The 22,237-nt window shown below is 45.5% G+C and overlaps 1 protein-coding gene across 4 annotated transcripts in view; it reads right to left on the reverse strand.

Moving 5' to 3' along the window:
* Positions 1 to 22,237, reverse strand: part of ABCC5 (ATP binding cassette subfamily C member 5) — a 74,650-nt gene that overhangs the window by 9,627 nt on the left and 42,786 nt on the right. For 2 of the 4 annotated variants that reach the window (XM_054166297.1, XM_054166298.1), the window contains exons 21-26: positions 20,655 to 20,844; positions 19,525 to 19,684; positions 19,041 to 19,119; positions 17,663 to 17,776; positions 16,451 to 16,615; positions 14,347 to 15,113 (exon numbers count right to left, since the gene is read on the reverse strand). In XM_054166297.1, the coding sequence (XP_054022272.1) occupies positions 15,012 to 15,113; positions 16,451 to 16,615; positions 17,663 to 17,776; positions 19,041 to 19,119; positions 19,525 to 19,684; positions 20,655 to 20,844 (810 nt within the window). In that variant the 3' untranslated portion in view covers positions 14,347 to 15,011. Of the gene's footprint in view, positions 1 to 764; positions 882 to 1,326; positions 1,479 to 2,104; positions 2,246 to 9,176; positions 9,986 to 14,346; positions 15,114 to 16,450; positions 16,616 to 17,662; positions 17,777 to 19,040; positions 19,120 to 19,524; positions 19,685 to 20,654; positions 20,845 to 22,237 lie in introns of those variants that run through there. The other 2 variants (XM_054166300.1, XM_054166299.1) reach the window with 2 other exon arrangements.

Genomic DNA, 22,237 nt, shown 5'->3' on the forward strand with positions numbered 1-22,237 from the left:
TCTCCCCTCCAAACAACTTAAGAGTTCACTGAAAACCATTCTCTTTCAATACACAGTCAAGCTTAACTTCAGAAATTATTAATGCTAGGTATAGGGACTTGGGCTACCAACAACTGTACTGAGTGAGGATTTCAGCACCCTCAGGCATGCCACAACAAAAGTGGTCTCTAACTGCAACAGGATAGGTTTAGACTGGACATCAGGAATTTTTTTTTTTCCACAGAAAGAGTAGTCAGACCTTGGAATAGGCTGCCCAGGGAGGTGGTTGAGTCACCACCTCTGCATGTGTATAAAGCTTGTTTAGATGTGGTGCTTGAGGATATAGTTTAAGGGTGAACTTTGTAGAGCAGAGTCGGTGGTTGGACTTGATTATCACAAGGGTCTTTTCCAACCTGAACCATTCTATGAAATATGTCAAGTACCTAAAAATAATTAAGATAAATAAAACCACCATACATTTAAAATGCATGGAGTTGCATCACAAAAACTACAGTATGAAAAATCTTCACTCCTCAGGGAAGATCTGCTTTTTAGAAACCTGCATTTCTGCCCACCATACCAGGCAAAACACCACTGTGCCTCCGTGGTCCTTTCTGCCACTTGCAGAGACAAAACACCAGAGTTTGTTTCCAGCTATCACAGTGCTGCCAGCTGAAAGGCTGACCTGTCCTGCCACTGCTAGCACCGGGAGAATGCATGATAACTTTTCAAGGTTGTTCTATTTTGTTCCCATTAGACATTCCTGGGAGACCTATTAAACTCACCTTCCCCATATATATGGGCCATACAGACTCTCTGCAGCAGTCAACCAGCGTTCAACAATGCCAGAAAGCTTGCTGATGGCTGTTGGCAGCAGGCAAGGCTCTGCCCACACTCTGCTCCTGTCAGAAAACAGAAAACATCAGGTGATACTTCAGCAAACTGAATTATCTCTTACAAAAAATAGCCTGACTTCTCACCACACTTCCATGTATGGTAATAGAGCTAAGAGGTCTCACACCAGACTCAAGCCTTCCTTAGGTTAACACTCCATAGATAGATGGCAACAGATAATCAAAGATCCCTTAGAGGATGGCCATGAGACAAGTAGCCATAATGACTATGTGGGACAATATGCAATATTTATGAGAGGGAAATAGGTTTCCCAGTGCAGTGACAGGAATTTCTTTACACCCAACTAAACCTCAAACTCTCTGAACACTCACAGCTCAAAGTCCCAACTGTTCTCTTACCAATTACTCAACATATTTACCACACATAGCACAAAGAACGGCACAGCAGTACAAAAAAGCAGAATCAACTCAGTCAGCTCACTGCAAATCTTACCTTGGACCTATATCTGCATGTATAAGGTCTCCTGCCACCAGAGCCACTAGGTAGGCAGGAACTGGATATTCCATGTAAAATTGATATACACCTTCCTCTTCTAAATAGGTACTTTGGGTGGCACTCATCAACACCTGTATGCCTGCTGGAGCCTGGAAGATCAACATCATACACATTAACTCACTAGATGGATCACAGCTGAATGACTACACCACAGATCTCTCTGGGTTTTTTCATCTCTGCCTGAGGATGTACATTAAAAACAAATGAAATAACACAAAATGTAAGATTTCTGTGAAACCACAAACTACCTAGCCTGTGAAAACATATAAAACAAAAATAATACTTCTCTTATACTGCATAGGTCCTTATGCCTCAAAAGTGCCCACATATCAAATTATTTCATCTACATTATTTGATGCTGCTTTCATAAAACTTTGCTTCAAGAATTGATACAGTTGAGTATTATCATCAATAACCACTATTGGAAGTGACCAACTAAATTCTCTCTTCACATTATTGGTTTCACAGTTACTCTCTCATTGAGCATGGGGAAGGCAGGACCCAAGCACCATAGGCAACAGAGTTGTTTTGTGGCTGTTGCACCAGTTCTGGCACAAGAACCAGAAAGGGATCTAAAAAGTCCAGCATTTTTTATAGCACTAAATGTCACCATTAACATTTTATATCATATGTACTCACACAACAGCACCATGCTTTCAGCAGTTAACAGCAGCTAAGTGCTCCATGAACTATTTATAACCATTCTGTCACTCACCTTGACAGTAGCTGAATAGGTGCATTTCACTGCTGGTGTGTCAAAGCAGGGGAAGAAAGACCGGTTGCACACTGAGTGGCCCTGTGTGAAGACAAATGGCTTGGCATTGCCATATGTCAGTTCTGGATCCAGCCACCAGATCTATGGAAACATGAAGAGAAGAGGAGGTGAGGGAAAGAGAAGAAATCACAAGGAAGAACTGGCAAAGAACAAAAGCTGAAATCAATAGGACTGTGAAGGAGAAGAAACATTTCAGTTGTGCAGCTCCCCAGATGAACACCTCACACAGGGCACACCTTTCTATTCCTGTTTATTTGTTGTGACTACTCAGAGTAATTCCTTACTGTCCAAACACTGAATGTTGCCACAGAATCTTCCAGCCAATCACTGTTTCTGTTCTACCAGTTTGCTTGGCTAATGACAAGTCCCTAACAGACATCGATAGGATCTTATTCTCAGAGGGAGCACTCTGAGTATCTTCATGGCTTTAATTCAACATGAACAGGTATAATAGGGGGCAGGTAACTCAAGCGGGGGGGAACCAAAACAAACAAAAGAACACCCAACCAACAAACCCAAACCTGCAAACAAAAGAACCCTGAGGCCAAACAGTGTACACAACATTATCTCTGACCCTGACCTGCTGGCTGAAGCATCAAACGTTTTGACACTATCTGAAGAAGTCAGTATATGTAAGAAACATCTGGTCAGTGACGCTGAAGGCCTCTTTTTACAGAGCAGACAAGGAGATTCTGGGTGGTCACACACACACACACAAGGAAAAAAAAACCAACCCACAAACAAAACAACAAAACCCCATCATTAAGCATGTCAATTTTCAGTATCAAACAGCAAATAAATCAGGAGTCAGACCCTCAACAAATAATTACAACATATTAAGCAGGACTTGGAAAAGTGCAGTTATTTGCCTTTTTGGGTTTTTCTTCTGTTTAAATGTTTATGCTTTCACATGCTCCCTGCCTCCAACTTTGAAGTGTAAGAACAATTTTACATAGGGATTTTCTTGTAATCCTAGAACTCTGGAGCTGAACTTTTACAGAAAATATCAAATATTGTGAAACTTGCAATAAAGTTGGAACCACTGGAAGTCTTGGGAATGGTGAGGAATAAAACTTCTAAGTCTGCTGAATTCTTAGATCAAAGCAACCAATAAATCTGAATTCAGGGAACAGCAGTTAGTGAAGACACTAGTTTAGTTCTGGTCCTCAAGAGACAGCAATGAAATACAGAAGAGAAGCCTGGGTACTCTTGCTCTCATTTTTTCAACATATTACAATTCTCCCAGTTAACCTCTAGAAGTCAAAGCTTTCTCTCTCCCCCTCTGCCCTATAAGGTTATTCTTTGTTATCTTCTTTCCTTGCCTTTAGACCCTTTTTCTCAGACATCATTCTGCTCTTCTCCCAAGCCATCCACCCCAGCAGCACTCCTGTGGATCAGGTGACACATAAGCAGCAGCTTTCAGTTAGTCACATCACTCATGTAGAGATTCACACTTCCACTGGCAAATGTTGGTTGTTTGGGGTTTTTTTTCAGTGGGAGCCATTACAAAATTGAAAACCTTTGTCTAGAAGTAAAATTAATGTCAGAGCAGCATTCCTACATTGAATTTGTTTTAAGATTACCCTTTTCATTTTCAAGCCTGTTGGGCCAGAAATGTGCTCCAGGCACAACTTCTGAGGAACCCTGCCTCACTTACACCACGAGAGCTCAGGCTCCGCGACTCTTCAAATCCACGTGCTGCATTTCAGCACATCCCCAACCAAACCCCAAGGTCACAGCTGAGACGTCCTACACAGCTACAGATTTCCACTCCATGGCTACCTGCATTTCACAGCAACAAATAATATCTCTGCAATGTGACATTGTGGAACTGGAGACAACTATTCTGGAAGGCATGTAGAGACATGTCTCATTAAAACCCACAGTCTGAAACCAAGAGCTTCCACCCAGAACATGCATTCCATAAAAATTCAAGTGCTGTGTTTTCCTCCTTGGTAGTACTTTTCTAATAACCCAGGAAGGAGGCTCAGAAATTAAGTTTTCTAAGATATGCCCCAATGCCAACTTTTAAAAACACTCCTCTGTCCAGCAGCTTTGTGCTTGGATCACAGAAAGTCTGACTTACAAACTGTATCATTGGTCCTGCTGCAGAGAATCACCTTCAGAAGGTTCTGTCTCCTCTGTTTTTTGAGAGACAGAAAAAGCTAACAAAGAAAGCAGGGAGAAAAAAACACCACCAGACCTAAGTTGCGACACTAGAGTAGGAAGGAAAGAGTGTTGACAGACTATGCCTTCAGAGCAAAGAGATAAGGGGAAGTTCTCCTCAGCCAGTGTAGGAAGAAAATACAAGCAGGAAGCAAAAGGGAACCAAGAAGCTGATTCTTGTTTACAGGAAAATCCATAAATTAATGACCATTTCTTTACAACCAGTCCCCTTTTATGTGACATGTGGTTGAAGTTAAATGAAGCACCAGACCCACAGGCCAAGAGACAAAACATTTGTAGAGGATGAAGTCTTTTTTCCCCCCTGTTTCCTAATGTCTGCAGCTACACAGCAGGCCTCCCTCTCTCCTTCCAGATGCACTTGGAACAATGATGAAAGTTATCCTGAAACAATATAAATAGATCTGTAATATAAATAGACCAGGCTATGCTGCCAGACAGAGGCAGGACTATGGCCTAGGGAAAAGAAGCAGCATCCCAGAAAGGAGTGCAAGGAGCTGGGTACTGAGGGGGTGGAGCAGTACGCAGGCACAGAGCAGCAAGCGGGGCCACACCATCTACTCTGCATACAAATCCTGCCTGTGCTCACCTTCAGAAATATGCACCATGTCACAGTAATGCTCACCATTTGTATCTAGTTTTTCACAGATTCAGAACTGTTTCACACATTTCTATGATGAATTTCAAGTGGGGATAAAAAAATGCTGCTTAGTTCCTCTGGTGAACAGAGCTCTTGGGCAGTCTAGCCTCATACTGCAAAGAAGCTCACACTTTATAAGGCACCTACCAAGAACATAATTTTTCTTGACTTGGATCATAGTCTTTTATCCAAATCCAGCAAATGAGAAAGGCAATTAGCTAAGACTCTCTCAGTGTTAAATCTCTCCATGTTTCTACCTGCATTATTGATGAAGCTCCAAGAAGAGCTGCTACGCCACAGCTTCTGCTCTAGACAGACAAGCCAGTCCATCAGATGGCAAAATAACCTGCACATCTGTGATGCAGAGGATGTGACAAGAGCAAGGCACAACTGGCCAGCAAGACACTCAAGAAGGACTGAGGAATCAGGGTAAGTCTAACAGAACAATGGGGAAGCTTCCAGCACTGCAAAATGAGCTGTCCTTTTTGCTGAATTATGAGTACATGCTGTCATTTTTCACACTAGAACACAGAGCAGAGTTTGCATTTAAGGTTGCCATGAAAAGAAAATATCACTGGTGTTAACATGTGCTGCCAAATCAGAGGTGTGACAGTGGGCAAGAGACAGATGTAGATTTTGCTCTCTAGGGGAAAAACAAAACAAAAAACCCCAAAACAAAACAAAAACTTATCAAAGAGTATCTGTAGGACCAAGAATAGGTGGGGGGAAATAAGAGGAGAAAGAGCAAGACTGCTGTCACTGACACACCTGATCAGTGTGTGCCTTCAGCCCACACCATAAGAGACAAACAGTGTTTATGACAGTCTGGCTTCTGATGCAAGTTGATGATGTACCAGCCATATGGTTTCCTAACAGCACAAGGAGCTGGAATGCTCTGTGGAAGGCAGATTTAATCTCTCAGCTGTCTCTCAATGTCCATCAAACAACCAAAGATCTTGGCTCCTTCCTGCACACAAGAATAATGGGACAGTCAAATAACACATCCAGATGGCTCAAACCAAGGATACCAAGACAAGAAGATTCCAGGTTTAAACAGAATAGTGTCTCTGCTGCTGATCTTGCTGCCAACATGTCCATGTTGCACTGTAACATCAATTTACTGTTCTGGAGGTCCCACAGAACATAAACCTTGACCCAGAAAGATTATATTCAGAGAAAGGTCAAAGAAAACTGAACTTCAGAAGGGGGATGGGAAGGGTGTCTAACTGTGAAGTTGCTTCACTTATGCAAAGTTCTGTGAGGAAATATGCTGGATGTGAGTATGAACTGGTTCAACCTTATATGTGTATGGGTTACTCGCCCCTATTAAAATGCAATGCTAGGCTAAACAACAGCAATGACATAGCACTACAATACCAAAAATTACTTTCAATCAAAAAAAAACCTTAACAGTTCAGTGTCCTGAACATGAAGGGTTACAACAGGTGCTTGAGGACAAATATTTTGCCAGCCAAAATCTACAATAGTGAGTGAGGAAACCTGGTATGATTTATGTCATTGAGCAAGCCTGCTTCTGCTTTCCAGTATCACTTGGAAAAGGCAGTACATGGCCCTGACACCGTAACCATACATAATCTTTTGACACTAGTCCTTGTAGCTTCATTTCAACTGAAGCAGCAGATACCATTAAAGGTACAGTGAAGGCTTCAAAAGACAGGGTTCTGAAGCACAGCTAGCTCCTGTCTGATCCAGAGCAAGTAAGGCAAACAACAGATGGAATTGAGGCTCCCAGCATCCTCAGATACTTAACATCCACACTGGACTGTGTGTGGGGCCAAGGAGGCAACATGTTAACACAAGGGAGACTAAATGAATGCACCAGTCAATGGCCTGCACCTGCCCACAGATTTCAGATCATTACTGAAACTGAGTCTCAAAACAGTATGCTGTTAACACCTGAGATCATTTCTCCATAGCCAGTGGAACAGTCTGGCCCTTTGGCAACTGGGCTGCCAAAACCCAGGAGAAAGCACAGGCTAGCCTAAGACAAAACAGCTTTTTCAAAGGATATTGAGACACTTGAACGTGTCCAGAGAAGGGCAGTGCAGCTCGTGAGAGGTCTCAAGCACAAGCCCTATGAGGAGAAGCTGAGGGAGCTGGGGGTGTTTAGCCTGGAGAAGAAGGCTCAGGGGAGACCTTATTGCTGTCTACAACTACCTGAAGGGAGGATGTAGACAGGTGGGAGTTGGTCTCGTCTCCCAGGCAACCAGCACCAGAACAAGAGGACACAGTCTCAAGCTGCACCAGTGGAAGTTTAGGCTTGAGGTAAGGAAAAAGTTCTTCACAGAGAGAGTGATTTGCCATTGGAATGTGCTGCCCAGGGAGGTGGTGGAGTCACCATCCCTGAAGATGTTCAAAAAGGTATTGGATGTGGCACTTGAAGCCATGGTTTAGTTAGTCATGAGGTGTTGGGTGATAGGTTGGACTTGATGATCTCTGAGGTCTTTTCCAACCTTATTGATTCTATGAGTCTATGCTACTGTGTGCTTTGAGAGGTACAGCTCAGCCAGACTGAGAATGGTTATAGAGCACACAGCAACACCAAACTACCTTTAAAGCCCTCTCACCATAAACAAGGCATAGAACGAACAACAGAAAGAGGTTTCTTTGTAAATCTTGGAATAAAAATAAAGAACAGAATCTTCTGAACACACTATGTGCCCTAAAAGACATTTTCCTTGTACCTCTCCAGCACAGAATAACTACAGCTGAGTATCATACAAGGAAATACCGAAGCCAAGAGCTTCAGATGTGAAAAGGAACAATATCCTCACAAGTACCATGATTTCACCTCATATCTGCACTTCTAGGGAAGGACTAGCAAGTTAAAAGGTCACCACATAAAATTCACTATCTATAGTGAGACAATATATTAAGAATAGCCAGATCATTCTGAGGATTGAATTACTTTTGTAAGCCTCAGTGTAGTATTTCAATTGGACAGAAAAAGATCCAAATGCATTCTACTTCACAACGTTTTACTAAAGAAAGGTGTAGTATAGACTCGCTATTGGGTTACTCACATGAAACCACCATGTTCAAGTCCTGCTGTTGTTAAATACATTGTAATAGTCAAACAGATCCACCCATTTACTGGATCCGCGCAACAGCAGGCTGAGAGTCAATTCCAGCAGGTGAGACAGAGGCAGCAAAGTTGCAAGACTCTCAAAACCAACCCCACTCCCTTTGCAAACAGATTCACCATAGTTTCAGTCCCAACCTGAGCAGCCAATACAGTAACAAGAACTGGTGTTCCAGGGATAACAGCTTACAAAGTTATGCCAGCGAAAATATAAACACAAGATCCGCTAAACAGAACCTTAAAGCCCTTAAGTGCTTCTAAATACCAGAGGTTTAAAAGAAGTGACAATTTACAAAGCACCTCACTACTTCAGAAGGCTAATCCACACAATCGTGGAGTCGCCACCCACAGCCACTTGAAATGAGTGGTTTGGGCGACTTCTCATCTCCTTCTCCAGCATTAAACTTGTAGGAAAAAGTGGCGTTTCCCTCAGCTCTTCTCAGAGCTTCTGACCGTGCTCACTGGAACATTAACCAAGGTGTGCAAGGCCTGATTTTGTAAGTACCTGGCAAAAACCACAGGGAAACTCCTGTATTTGTGGATGACGTCACTTATCCTCAAGAACTCCGCCAAAGCAAGAGTTTTCAAACTTCCACGCCCCTCTCCAAAAAATGCAAAGCCCTTAAAGGACTAAACATTTAAAATTGCTACCATGATCGGGGATCAAAAGCCTTGGGGACCACGGCGACTGGGAAAGGAAGGTGGGCGGCCGGGTCGGCAGGAGCATCACCGCTGAGCACGGTGTGGGACCGCGTAGGGCCGGGTGGCAGTGGCCAGGGGCCCGGCACCGAGCGCTCCTGAGGGCAGCGGTAAGGCGACAGATGCTGCTGACCAGCAGACAGAGGAGGAATGAGACTGCGGCGGGACGGGGAGACAACAGGAGGAGCCGACAGTGAAATACCTTCCGCTGCCTTTGCTGTGGGGCCAGGTTACTTTCCCGACGGTCAGAACATAAGGGAAAATATGAGAAAGGCGCGGGTGGCTGGTAGGAGCTCCGCCAACCGCCCCGGGACTCGGTTCCCTGTTTTCTCTCCCCATCTTTCTGTCCCCACCACGCCACCGCCCCCCGGCAGCGCGATACTCACGGCGGGACCGTCGGCTGTAGTGTAGCGGACGATGATCTGGAAAGGCTGATGCGGCTGGAGGGCAGCGGGCAGGGAGACAGTAAGAGACGAGCCATAGTCAGTGAAGGGGTCCACCCTGAAGCCAAGCGGGCAGGCGGTGCAGGGCGACTGTGCGAAGAGGGGCAACGGCGGCGGCGGCTCGGCGACGGTCGAGGGGCTGACAGGCGTCTCCCCCGGGGGACAGGCGGCGGCGGGCACTGGACCGGCAGCGATGCATGGAGCAGAAAGAAAGGTGGCGGTGGAGGGCGGGTTGGCGGCACAGGGCGGCGCGCAGGGCGGCGGCGGCGGCGGGCAGGGTGGCGGGGGCAGCGGGGCAGGGGTGGCGGCGGCGGCGGCCTCAGCAGGCGAGAAGATGAAGGAGCAAGGCTCTTCTCCCGCCGGGGCGCGACGGTAAGCGGCCGAGAGGACATGCAGGGCAGGGTGGACGTCCAGCACCAGGGCTTGCGGCTGCGGGCGCAGGGCACAGAGTTCCAGCACCAGGCAGCCCGCCAGAGCCCGCGACTCGGGCCGCAGCTCCAGCCCCAGGTGCAGGTGGCGGAGGCTGAAGAGCTGCGAGCTGGAGGCCGACGCCACGTCCGGCGGAGGCTCAGGAGGCGGTGGCGGGGCCGGCGGTGCCTCCGGCCCGGTCGCGGAACCCTTGCGACAGCAGCACAGGCCGGGCGGCCGTGGAGCCGGAGCCGCCATGGAGCGGCGACGGAGAAGGAGGTGGCGGAGGCGGCGGCTGCTATGTGAAATCCATGGGCGGGCGGGGAGGAGGGAGGCCCCGGCGGCCGGAGCGACCGGGGCGGGGAAGGGAAGGGGGGGGGGAAAGGGCCGCGCAGGCCCCGCGGCGGCACCGGCCGAGGGAGCGCAGGGCCCGGGCCCGGAACAACCAGCGGCGGACACGGCCGCCAGGCGGCGCCGCGTGGGGAGTGGGGGAGCGCGAGGGCAGCCCAGCCGGCCGGTTGCGCGCGCAGCGGGGGGCACCGCCCCGCCCCCAGCTCGCGGGCGGGCCGTGCACGCGCACCGTCCCGGGCGAGCGCACCTCCGTGCGCGTGCACTGCAGCTGCCGGTGCCGCTCGTGTGCCCGCGTCTCGCCCCCCCCTCGCCTCCAGGCAGCGCGCACACGGTGGGGCACCCACGCGTGCAGCTCCGCACGGCACCGCCTCCCTCCCTGCTCCCTTGGGACCCGCCGCTTCGCGGGGCGAGGTGCGCGCACACGCGGCTTTCCTCGCCCTTTGTGGGCCCCGGACAGGCCCATTGCCCCTGCCCCCGCTTTGAGGACGGCTAATGGGACGGCCGAAGCGCCCCGCTCCGTTCCCTCACCCAGCCTCGCAGGCAACTCTGACTCCTCCCCCCCACCTCAATGCTGCATTTTCACCTTCCCCCTCGCTTCCAAGATAAACAACCCCAAACCTTCCACAGCGCAGCCCCCAGCAGGGCTGATGCACGCACCCTCATCCCACCAGTACCTATTTCGGCTTCCTCCATCCCGCTCGTGGTCACGCTCCTCACATCTAGCTCAGTCTAACCCTAAATAGCTTCCCTCTCCCAGTACCCTATATACCCTCTTCTTTAAATCGCTTCCCTCCCACCTCAGCGCCCGCAGTTGTCTGCCTCCAACACTCACCAGCCCAAAGTGACCCCAGATCCCAGCTCACACATACCACGCTTTACTCTTCCCCAACCCTCAAGGCAACCAATCACACACCATCCACTGCTGCCTTCCCACATCAGAAAGCACAAGAACACCAAAATTACCATCTTTATACAACCACTTGTTTCTTTGCATGGCAACAGTAGGAGACTGTAAGCTGGAAGGAAGGAAGGTGTGCTAGAAGGAAATGTGATTCCAACTCCATGTAGTCCAAAAGCAGCACAGGAAATCTCTGCCCCCTGTAGTGACACTTCTGAGAGTTACTTTGTTAAGTTTTTCCTATCTCGACTGCCTGATCAGCCTCCAAGACTTCTTAGATGACACTAGAACAATTATTATATGGTTTGGATGTAGTGAACCTGTAGAGGTATACTCCTGAAGCCTCCCAAGCCTTACAGTAATGACAGCAGCATCTGCACCAAGTTCTAAACGAACTGCCTCTGTATTGTTACACCTGAGGGAAAAATAATGACCCCACCACAGCAAGGCTGCTGTCACCAGCTGAACCAATCACAGTGTTATCATAGACTGACCTGAAGCTGAGACTGTAAAGAACACCTTCGTGCAGTTCCTTGTATGTAATAAAACTCACACTACAGTTACAGTAAAAAGTATCAAGGCAGCATTCAGGAAAGCTCTTCTGTTAATGACAGCATTACAGTCACCCATCATCTTCTTGGTATATTCTTTTGAAGCACTTGCAAGAAGCAATTTTATCTTTGCCCAATCCCCTTCTAAGAGAAGCTTTATGTTCTGCCACCTTTTCTCCCCAAATCCTCCTTTTAGAAATCAAGTGTCTGCATTCATCCTTTCCTTCCGATAGCTTCTCTCACTCCTCTATCATTTGCCTTTTGAAATAATGGTGTGGGTTCTTTTAAACTTTGCTCCCAGCAATGCGCCAAGACTGCTTCATCTCCCTCTGGCTTTCATCTGGAGGTAGTATGCAAACTGTAGCCCCAGCAACCTCAGCACCTGACCCTATATAACCTCTACTGCAAGTAATGGTGACATCATCTCAGGTGTTCAAGCCAGCACAACTTCAGGGCCTGTCTTTGGACTCAGTTACACTAGCTAACTCTGTTGAGTGATTTTAGAAGAATTCTACCTCTGTTTTGATTAACAAGGACAGAAGCCAGTTTTAGAAAAACCTACTGCTGCCCATATAAGCAGCAATACTACTGTCCTGTCTGTGAGAAAAGTGCCAAATGAAGCAGATAAGTGATCATCGCACGAAGCAAGTTTCCATCTGGCCATCCATCTCAACTCCAAAGTAGCAATGCAGAAGCTATGGTTTAACAAAATGGTTGAGCTAATCCCTGCTGTCCACAGGTGACCATTTGCCTGCTCCATATCACAGGCGCTTGTTTGACACCTTGTTGAGCTATTTCAGCTTGCTGAAGCAGCAGGGAAGTATTCACCTTTTTAGGAGAGCATAACTGAGAAGCAGCAGTTTGGTGCAATGAATCTTAAGTGCAGTTCCCTCTTGCACCTATGCTAGTGTTTGTTAGCACCCACTGAAAAGAGCAGCCCCACTTCACCTCCCTTCCAGGTGTGCCTTCCTGTCTCCTTCTTTGTACAGCATTCCTGCTGTTGGAGGGTGAACTTTCTGCAAGTTAGCTTTCTGAACTGAGTCACTGCTCGACCAGGCAAGAGCCACTGCTGGCTTCAGGAAAGTGGAAGGAACTCCCAGCCTGGAAGAAGAAGGAGGACAAGATCAGGATGGCTCCCCTTTCGCCCAGACTGCCATTAGCTCAGCCTTAGCTACAAAATGAAGCCACACTCTGACCCCAGAGGCACTTGAAGTCTAGGTTCATTAGCTCATTTTTGCCAAAGTGAAATACTGAAATTCAGAGGGTAAACAGAACTGTCTTAAGCAGAAGTATTTCGTCTTCTCTCCCTCCAAGTTACTCAAGCCTTCATCTTCACATTCTACCCAGCTCTACTTTAAGGGAAGCAGGCCCCTTTGGCCTACTGCCCCTGCTCCCCAGTTGGTTTTTGTCCTCAAGGTTCCTATCAAAAAAGAACCTTCCACTTAGCTGGGTGTTCTCTGGAGAGGCCTGTACTTCTCCCTTTCCTAACCACAACATACAGTCACTCTGTTCCTTGAAGTGAGTAATACTGAGTAAAATGGTGGGCAATCCCTGACCCAGAGTAAACCTGGGTCCAGCCTGTGAGCAGAGGAAGGTCTGTGCTAGTTCTTTCTTGCTTAGGACAAGATTTCCTAAAGAAACTGCAACAAACTATGCTTTTTATGCTATTTTCAAGCTATAGTCTGAACTCTCTTAATGCTGTGATTTGCCTGTGGTGTTGGTAGGTAGAAATGCTTGTTGCTGTGACTTTGCAGTCACAGAGACAGTAATGCTTGAAGGCTGAGAAAGTGGAAAAACCTGAGCCAAAGAAGGATCTTCTGTATTCTGTCTGACCTCCCTCCTTGTTACTTGGCTTGAATACTTGCACTGTAAGTTATTGCTCCCTGTACTACTCAACACAAACATACATATATTGCAAGCCACCTCCATGCTGGGGTGACCACAAAAATTACCTACTAGACTTCTAAACAAACACTTCCACTCTGAAGGAGGAAGAATTAGGCTATGGTACCTAGACAAGACACACACAAAAATAGACCAAAAAACCCCAACACACCCAGCCTGCAAAAATCTGTCCCCCAGGGATCAAAATTTAAGGATGAGAAGTCATTTATGTGCCCAAAACAAACCACTTAAGCCAATAAAATTTACAAAACCCAAAATAGTTTTATTTACTTTTCAGATTTCTGCCTCAATGAGACATTTTGCAAACATGCTAAGGCTACAAAATGTCCAAGTTGACAAAGACATGCAACGCTGACCATTCAATAAGTCACAGCTATTATAGGAGCGACTGTGCCCACCTGGGCCACAGATCCCATCAAACAGGGATGGTGTACAGTGATCATGGCAATGCACTATGCAGGACCTAGTAACCTGAGGTAGGTCTCTTTACAGTAAGAAAACAATGTCCTACACCAGTGTTACATCCTGATCCACAGGAACATGTTTAAAGTTCCAGGAGATGTGGGGTGGGGGACTGTTTCCTTAACAAGTGTGCAATAAAGAAACAGGAAATATTGATATTGTTTAACCTTAGTATAAGTGAGAAGAACAAAGAGTTAAGTGTTACCCATGCCAATGAAAGCCACCCTAAACCTCTGAGAAGTGTTAGTAGCTTCAAGATAAAGGAGTCAGCTGAAGCAACTCTGAAAAGGCTTTCCTGCTAGCACACAAGGTAGGATTTGAACCTTAGGATTAATTTGTTACAGGTCATTCCACAAACAGTTAGATTTTGGTTGTGTTAGATCAGCGAAGCAGGAAGAGCTTGGGCTTGCTTGCATTAAAGTAAACCCTGCTGATACAGTAAGAAATACTGTATCAGGACACAGAGAATACAAGGCCTTCATGTGACCCTGAAGTGGTTCTCCACTCAGGAGATCACAAAAACCCCTCGCTTTGGGAAAGCAGCAGCCGCTGCCGTGGTGAACATTAGCGATGCTCCAAATAGCTTTGACGAATTACAATGCAATAGTTACACCACAGAGCTCTTCCCCCCTGCGCTAGACAACAAAGATGTGACAATAAAGGACACTATTGCAAAGCTTCACTTCCACTCAGACACGCAGAAAATCCGGCACTAGGAAAAGACCAACTGTAAAAGACAAAATGGTGTCTGATACAGTCTGAAAACAAAGCCAGATCTCTGCTACCAGAAACTGTACAAAAATGATAGAAAAGAATATGCACTGTTATTAATACAGTGCTTATTTTAATAGAAAATAAACAGCTTACATTTCCACTGTAAATATAGGCTATATACAGAATTATGTATAGATATAGCTACATGTATAAAGCTTCATTATAGGCCTCTGATACATTTATAACTATGGCTCCCTGAGCCATTTGTAGAGTGCATTTAATAACCAAAAAAAACCCCCAAAATTAGTAACATGATTATGGAATAAATACAGTAATAAAAACATGAGGAATTCTGACAGGGTTTTAAAAACTTCAGCTTGACACATTGTGCTAAAAAATTAAAAGATGGAGGAGGAGAAGGAGGAAGAGCTGGCCTGCCACAGACAGGGAACGTAGCTCTCCAAAATTAAAGTGACTTTGCCCTGAATTTTAGCCCTTGACAGCAACCTTGTTCTCCGCAGCAGCAAACATAGCATAGAAGCGCGAGTTCTCGTTGGCCAGAAGGGCAGACGGAGTGTCGAATTCCACTACCTAAAAGCAAACAAGGCAGGTAAAGTATGTCAGTAACATCCAGCAGCAAATGGACTCCCACCCCCCAAGGCTTGTGACACGGTAGTAAAGAAGCCAAACGTGGCATCCATCTTCACAAGAGACAGCTGGCAATGGAAATATGCGCCCTTACACATACACACTGTAGCTGTGGATGCTTCAATCTAGCTCCAACACTGGAACTCCCCAGCCGCAAGCAACCGCTGGTGGCTCTGACAGAGGCAGATGCTAAGAGGTTTTTGCCTGCTCTGCCTTTGCTGAGTGCCTTACCAAAGGCAAGTGTCCTTATATTTGATTTGACTGCTCCCATGTGGAAACCTGAAGAGTGGTTAAATTCTCTTTCATATGCCTGTTTGATAGGGCAGGGCTACATGAATGTAATGGGGAACTACCTCTGAGCCCCAGCAGAGATGCTCACATGATCACCCAATCTCAGAATTAACCTACCAAGGGACTTCTAGAAAACTTTTAAAAGAGAGACTGTTACTGTATGGTACTTCCTTGGGCTATGTTGCCCTCTCATCTTGTTACAGTCAAGCACTAACTGATTTTATTGGGAGTATTATTCCAAGGATGTGAATGAACACTGTGGTGGTTTTAGGCTGTACCTTTAAAATTTAATTACAGATTTTGAGCAGAAAAGTAGAAAAAAACCCATAAATCACTACTGGGTGTAAAAAGGAAAACAAAAGATTATTCTAAACAAATTCATTGGGTAAATATCTGGAATCAGATGAGCTGTACCATAACAGTTCTTCCCTTTTCTCTTCTGATCTCTGGCTGTTTTGCTTCGCTTGGGAGAGATAACCTGCTTATAAGCTGGCTTTGGCTACATCTAACTTCTCTGCTCCTCTCTCTTGTCCCTTTTGTACAGGATGGGTAGGGGAGGCAGGGAGGGAAAAGCAGGGAGCTTTCCCTGGTCTCTTTACATGGGGAGTTTTCATGTGGTTTGCCAATTGTAAATATCTGTATAGTATTGTAAATACTGTATACTTTGTATATATTAATTGCATATCATCACAGAGTGGTTTTTGCTTGTAAATACAGCTTCATTTGCTTCTGAGTTGGTCTGGCAAAGTTAATGTTGGGGGAGGAACCTCAACCCACCACAGAACACGAAGGATTTTCTACCCTGCAATTCTAGCTCTTCACAGAATCACAGAATGTTAAGGGGCTAGAGAAGGGACCTCAAAAGATCATCTAGTCCAACCCTGCTGCCAGAGCAGGACCACTTACACCAGTATTCCTTTAAGTTTAAAGTACATATGGCACCACAAGACTGCAACAGGAACTGCAGCCACAAAAGCCATTCTGCTTACCTGTCCCTGTGTTAGCACCATGATCCGATCAGAGCCCAGTACCGTGTGCAGGCGATGAGCAATTGTTAACATAGTGCAGTCTGCAAATGCCTCTCTGATAGTCTCCTGGATCAGCAAATCTGTCTCTGTGTCCATAGCAGCTGTTGCTTCATCTAGTATCAAAATCTGAAAGCAGCACATAATCCTGGCTGTTAGCCACACCTATGCTTTCCCTCCCTGAACACACAAATATGTAAAGCCACCATGACCAAGAGTCAACTGGCAATCCTTGCTGAGTTGTGGTCACAAAGGACCCTTTCACAAGCACCCTTCATGTAATTGCCTTCAACAAAGTTACCCTATGGATCGCACTCGCATTTTATGGTCACATTCTGGAGCCACAAGATGTTTTGAGTTCTGACCTGGCCCTCAAAGGTTTCCACTGTTTTTGGTTTTATCTTCAGCAGCTTAATCTCAAATATACAGATTCTACTAGTTAACTAACATGCTTAGTGGTGACAACCCCTCTGGAAGGAGACAGTACTGACTAGGCTTACTAGCTTTCTTATGCTGGAAAGAATTACCCTTCCTCTCAGACAAATTGATTTAGAAGGGTGTCTTGTCAAAGTTAAACCAGGCTTGGTTTTGTGCAGGTACTGCAGAGAGCTGTAATGTCTGCTGAGTAGCCTGGCTTTAAAACAGAATGAACTTTAAAATATTATGGTGTGCAATGTTCATGAAAAAGATGTTAAAATCAAAATCCTAGTCATTCTCAATCCAAATGTCCTTTCTCACTGTAATTATTACTTGTTTTCCATTCCTGTGAAACCTTTAACTTCACTAGTCTGAAATTGCCCTTGAAGATTACATTTTAGTGGAGCACCATGTAGAAGGAAAAGACTTGGCTGACATTCAGAAAAAAAGTGGAAGGAAAGAATCTGATGCTAACCAGTAACAGGACACTGAATAAATGAGGCCAGTGTGACACCCTGTTATTAACACTAAGAAGCAATACCTTCCTGATGGCAGGATATTACAGGAGCAAGCAGCTGGCTACAAATGCCTCCCTAGTTCTTCCAGCTCTACACTTCTCTGGGCCACAAGAACCATTAGTGCAATTCCTCTGATGATGAATCTAGCACTAAAACCTGCTTGCTCAATCTTGTCAGGCTATTACCTCCAGCTATTTCTCTAGCTGCTTTCTCCAGCTATTTCTCTAATCACTTTGCTCACCTTGCAACGACGCAGTAGAGCTCTAGCTATGCACAGTAGCTGTCTCTCTCCAACTGAAAAGTTTTCCCCATTTTCCATCACTTCTGAATCAAGTTTCATAGGCAACTGGGCAACCTGTGTAGGAAAGAGAACACAGAAATTTTGCACCTCCATGGCATGAGACAAACAGTTACTCCTCCTGTAAATCATATTTTGCCTATGTTCCAAAATATAGAATCATGTAAGTGCTTCAGTTGGAAAAAACTTCTAAGATCATAGAATGGCTGGAGTTGGAAGGGACCTTAAAGGTTATCTAGTTCCAACCCCTGCCATGGGCAGGGACACCGCCTAACCAGGTTGCTCCAAGCATCATCCAGCCTGGTCTTAAACCTTTTCAGGGATGAGATGTCCACAACTTCTCTGGGCAACCTGTTTCAGTTTCTCACCACCCACATAGTAAAGAGCTTCTTCCTCATGTCCAATCTAAACCTACCCTGCTCTAGTTTAAAACCACTGCCTCTTGTCCTATCACCACATGCCCTTATACAAAGTCCCTCTCTAGCTTTCCTGAAGGCCTCCTTTAGGTAATGGAAGGCTGCTATAAGGTCTCCCCAGAGCCTTCTCTTCTCCAGGCTGAACAGACCCAACTCTCTCAGCATCAAATCCAACCACTGACTGTCACACTTTGCTGTCCATCTCTCCTTGTCTCTGTTGGGGCAAAGAGTAACAAACCACAAATGCTAGAACAGCAGTACAGTATCAGACCTGCTCAGTGTGGCTGAAATGCCTGTGAGTCAATGACAGCTCCTCTGAACACCACTAGGGCCAAGCTAAAAACTGTATAATCTCAGTAGGCAACCTTGGAACAACTTAGAAGTTATTTGATTTCTAGGAAAAAAAGAGTGCTACATACTCAACATAAATACACATCTCCTGGCAATCTTTCTCACCAATACAAGAGGGAATCCAGTCCCCACAGGAATTACTGCAGCCTGCATACCACAGCCACTTGACTTACAAGAGAAGAGCTGGAAATGTCAAGGCAGTGAGGGTTTAAGTTCAGTATAAATGGGTATGTGTGACATTTACACTCACAAATGTAAATGCAGAATGCACAACTAAGGCACATGCAGAAAAATATCACCTGAAATATTGTAACCCCCTGGGTGTGATGAAGCAGCACTTTGCTGTGCTATGTAAAAAACTACACACCCAATACATGGCATGGTCTCAAAAGTATCAGTCTGATGAAATCAGGAAAAATGAGGGAGGGAATCAAACAAAGCATAAACAACAAGAAAACATTTTATCTAAAGGTCTCTGAAGTAGATACTCAGAGAACATGTTGCTTTGGAAAGCAAAACACTAACATGTATCTCTTAGGGCACATGATACTTACACACTCCTTCATGTGAGTCCTTTCCAAAGCATCCCAGATTTGTTCCTCACTGTACTGATTGAAAGGATCCAAGTTTGATCTGGAGGGGAAAATAGCAAACAAAACCAGAATTTTGATTGTGTCATGAATGGCAAAACAGCAGCATCCAGATGGATGATTCCCATCTAGCCTTCTGCTGACATAATATCCTTGCCAAGGAAATCAGGTGCTCCCAGCACACTAATGTTAGAATAGGTGAAGAACAAATGAGTAGAGGTGGAAGACAAAGACAGACAAACTTCAGTCAACTCTGAAGGGAATGCAGTGCTTCCACAGAGGACAATCACACCCAGTTCTGCACTGGGACAAGCTAAAATCATTTAGCTGTGCTTTGTTTCAAAACCAGAGAATTCAGGATGCCTGAGATCTAACATCTCATCAGGCAACTATTTGAGTTCAAGTATACGCTGGTAGCCTGCTTAGGCCTTCTTACAGTCTCACTGACCTCACAGTGCCACTGAACAGCACAGGTTCCTGAGGAATTATGGAGAGTTTGCTGCGAAGATCTGCCAAACCGATGTCATTGATTTTCACTCCATCGATTTTAATGCAGCCTCCAGACAGTTCAACAAGACGAAAGAGTGCCATTCCAAGGGAAGATTTCCCTAAAAGTTTGAGGCAGGAAAAAAAGCCCAACACATTAGTGTTTCTAAAGAGTTTTAAAAAGTTTCTAAAGTGTTTTAAAAGCTGCTCATACGTAAGGAAAGTGTTTTAAAACACCTTAAAGTCCTGACAAATGCTGGTAAATGTTGAGGTTCAGCACTTAAACTTCTAAGCAATTGTAGGGGCAGTTCCTAACGAATTCTCACAGAAGCCACCCCAAGCCCACTACCAAAAACCTTGCCTCATAAACCCAACACAGTAATATTAATTGCTTACTTAGAAACTACATCTCAGAGTTGATTTAAGTCCTCTCACCAATGGGGAGGTAACTCTTCACATTACAGTCTCGTGAGTTAGCTCAGAGCCAAACCTGGCTGCAGCATCAGTGTAAAAAGCAAGTTGAAGAAGATGCAATGAGCTTGTAAGCAGCATTCTGGGCTGGCAAAAGGTTGTTAAAAATTATGAGCATACTGGCTCAGGCACAGCAAGATACCACTCTACCTTCAACAGAAACTTATTCTCATTATTGTTTACAGGGATCCTGCTTAAGAGAACACAGTCTCAAGCTGTGCCAGGGGAAGTGTAGGCTTGAGGTGAGGAGAAAGTTCTTCACAAAGAGAGTCGTTACCCATTGGAATGTGCTGCCCAGGGAGGTGGTGGAGTCACCATCCCTGGAGGTGTTCAAAAGGGGATTGGATGTGGCACTTGGTGCCACGGTTTGGTCATGAGGTTTGTGGTGACAGGTTGAACTTAAAGATCTTTGAGGTCTCTTCCAACCTTGGTGATTCTGTGATTGTGGGTGATTCTGTATGCATATGAACAGCATCCACCACTGACATTGCTGGAGTGCTCCTGTCCCAGCAATTTATTCAAACACAAAAGACAGAGGAGAACCAATGTGAGTGCCCCACTCTACTCTGATCCCATTCTCTACAAGTAGTAGTTTAACTCTGCTTAATGTTTTTTCCTTACCAGAGCCTGTCCTTCCCACAATGCCAATCTTCTCCTTTGGTTTGATGGTAAAGGACACTTTTTTAAGCACTAGAGGGAGGTTCTCTCGGTACCGCATCTCTGCGTTTTCAAAAACAACTTCCCCTTCCTGTGGCCAGTCCAGAGGAGGAGTTTTATTCTTAATTCGAGCAGGAGCTTCCAGGGAAAGTGTCTTTAAATAAAAAAGAAAGAGTTCAGTTTACAGTAAACAAAACACCAGAAAGGAAAACTATCAGTTGCAGCACTCAGCAGGAGTTCTCCCCTGCAGACTTGGCCCATATCAGTTCATGGCAGTTTATGATGAGCTGTGTGGCTGGATGTGGGCCCAGTGGCTCAGAAATTTGCTGTGCTGGATTGACAGCATTATTATTCCCCTCCTGTTGCCTCAATAACACCAATCCAAGCAATGTTTTTCATCAAAGGAATTCAAAATGTATTTCAGGCCTATTATTTGTGACCACAATCCTACTGAGTTTTGTGGCACTCCACACACTGGATGTTTCTGGGTGCAGAATCTGCTGTGTTTCTGTCTCATTTGCTATGCCATGTCAGGGTCACCTCTGATGATTCTGTAACACATTATACAATTGCTACCCTCTTCCTTCTCTTCATCATTCTCCCCTGTTCTATTAAACCACTGAGTCAGTCAGGCCCCTTCCACCTCGCTCACTTTTGCTGTTTTACTCTGCCTCTTAATACATCCCTCATTAAGCAGTTTAGATTAGACACAAATGCAGAACCTCTGAAAGCCAAACATGCACTGTATATAGCATGCTCAGAATGGGGCCAAGGTCACTTGCCTACATTTGGCACAAATGGCCTCAAAGAATAGCAGAAATCTTGCTGTGGGATGTCACCCCACATAACTCTAAACACACACAAAGAATTTCCAACTGATCCAGGCTCTTTCAACTCTCTTATAGTCACTAGAGAGAAGCTAGCACTTCTGGAGTGCAATTCTTATCATTCAAATATAAACACTTGGAATGAGTAATAAATTGCTCTCTGGAGATACCCATTTCCTCCACTGACTACAGAGAGGTCCCACAGGGACTGTATCATTTGTGGACATCTGCAACATCTAGTTAAAGCCAGACTAATTGTACCCTAAAGGTTTGAGTAAAACAGCAGCCTGCCACAATAATACAGCAATTCTTTGAGCCTGGTGCTCCTAACAGCAACCTGTGAGCCACTGTGGTGGGTTGAAATTTCCCCCCCAGCAATTAACTTTGCCAGACCAACTCAGTTAGAAGCAAAATGGAAGCCACAAAGAAAGAAGTTAGGCCCAGCACTTTGCAAGACAGGACCTGCATGGTGCTTCACTGCTCACCCACCACTTCAGACTCAAACTGGTTAGTTGCATAGTAAAATGGCTGTCCAGAGATCCAAATGAGAAAAAAAAAAACCATCACAGGAAGTGTTGCTTAACAGTGACATAAAATAACAGACAGTAATATAAAACACAGCTGCATACAACTATAGGTTTCACCACTGAAGGCCTGACAGAGAGAAACTCATCTCAGCCCAGTGAGAGATACCAGGCAGCCTTTGGCATACAGCTTTCA

The sequence above is a fragment of the Dryobates pubescens genome, chromosome 13 (genome assembly GCF_014839835.1).
Source record: "Dryobates pubescens isolate bDryPub1 chromosome 13, bDryPub1.pri, whole genome shotgun sequence".
Taxonomy (NCBI): Eukaryota; Metazoa; Chordata; class Aves; order Piciformes; family Picidae; genus Dryobates; species Dryobates pubescens.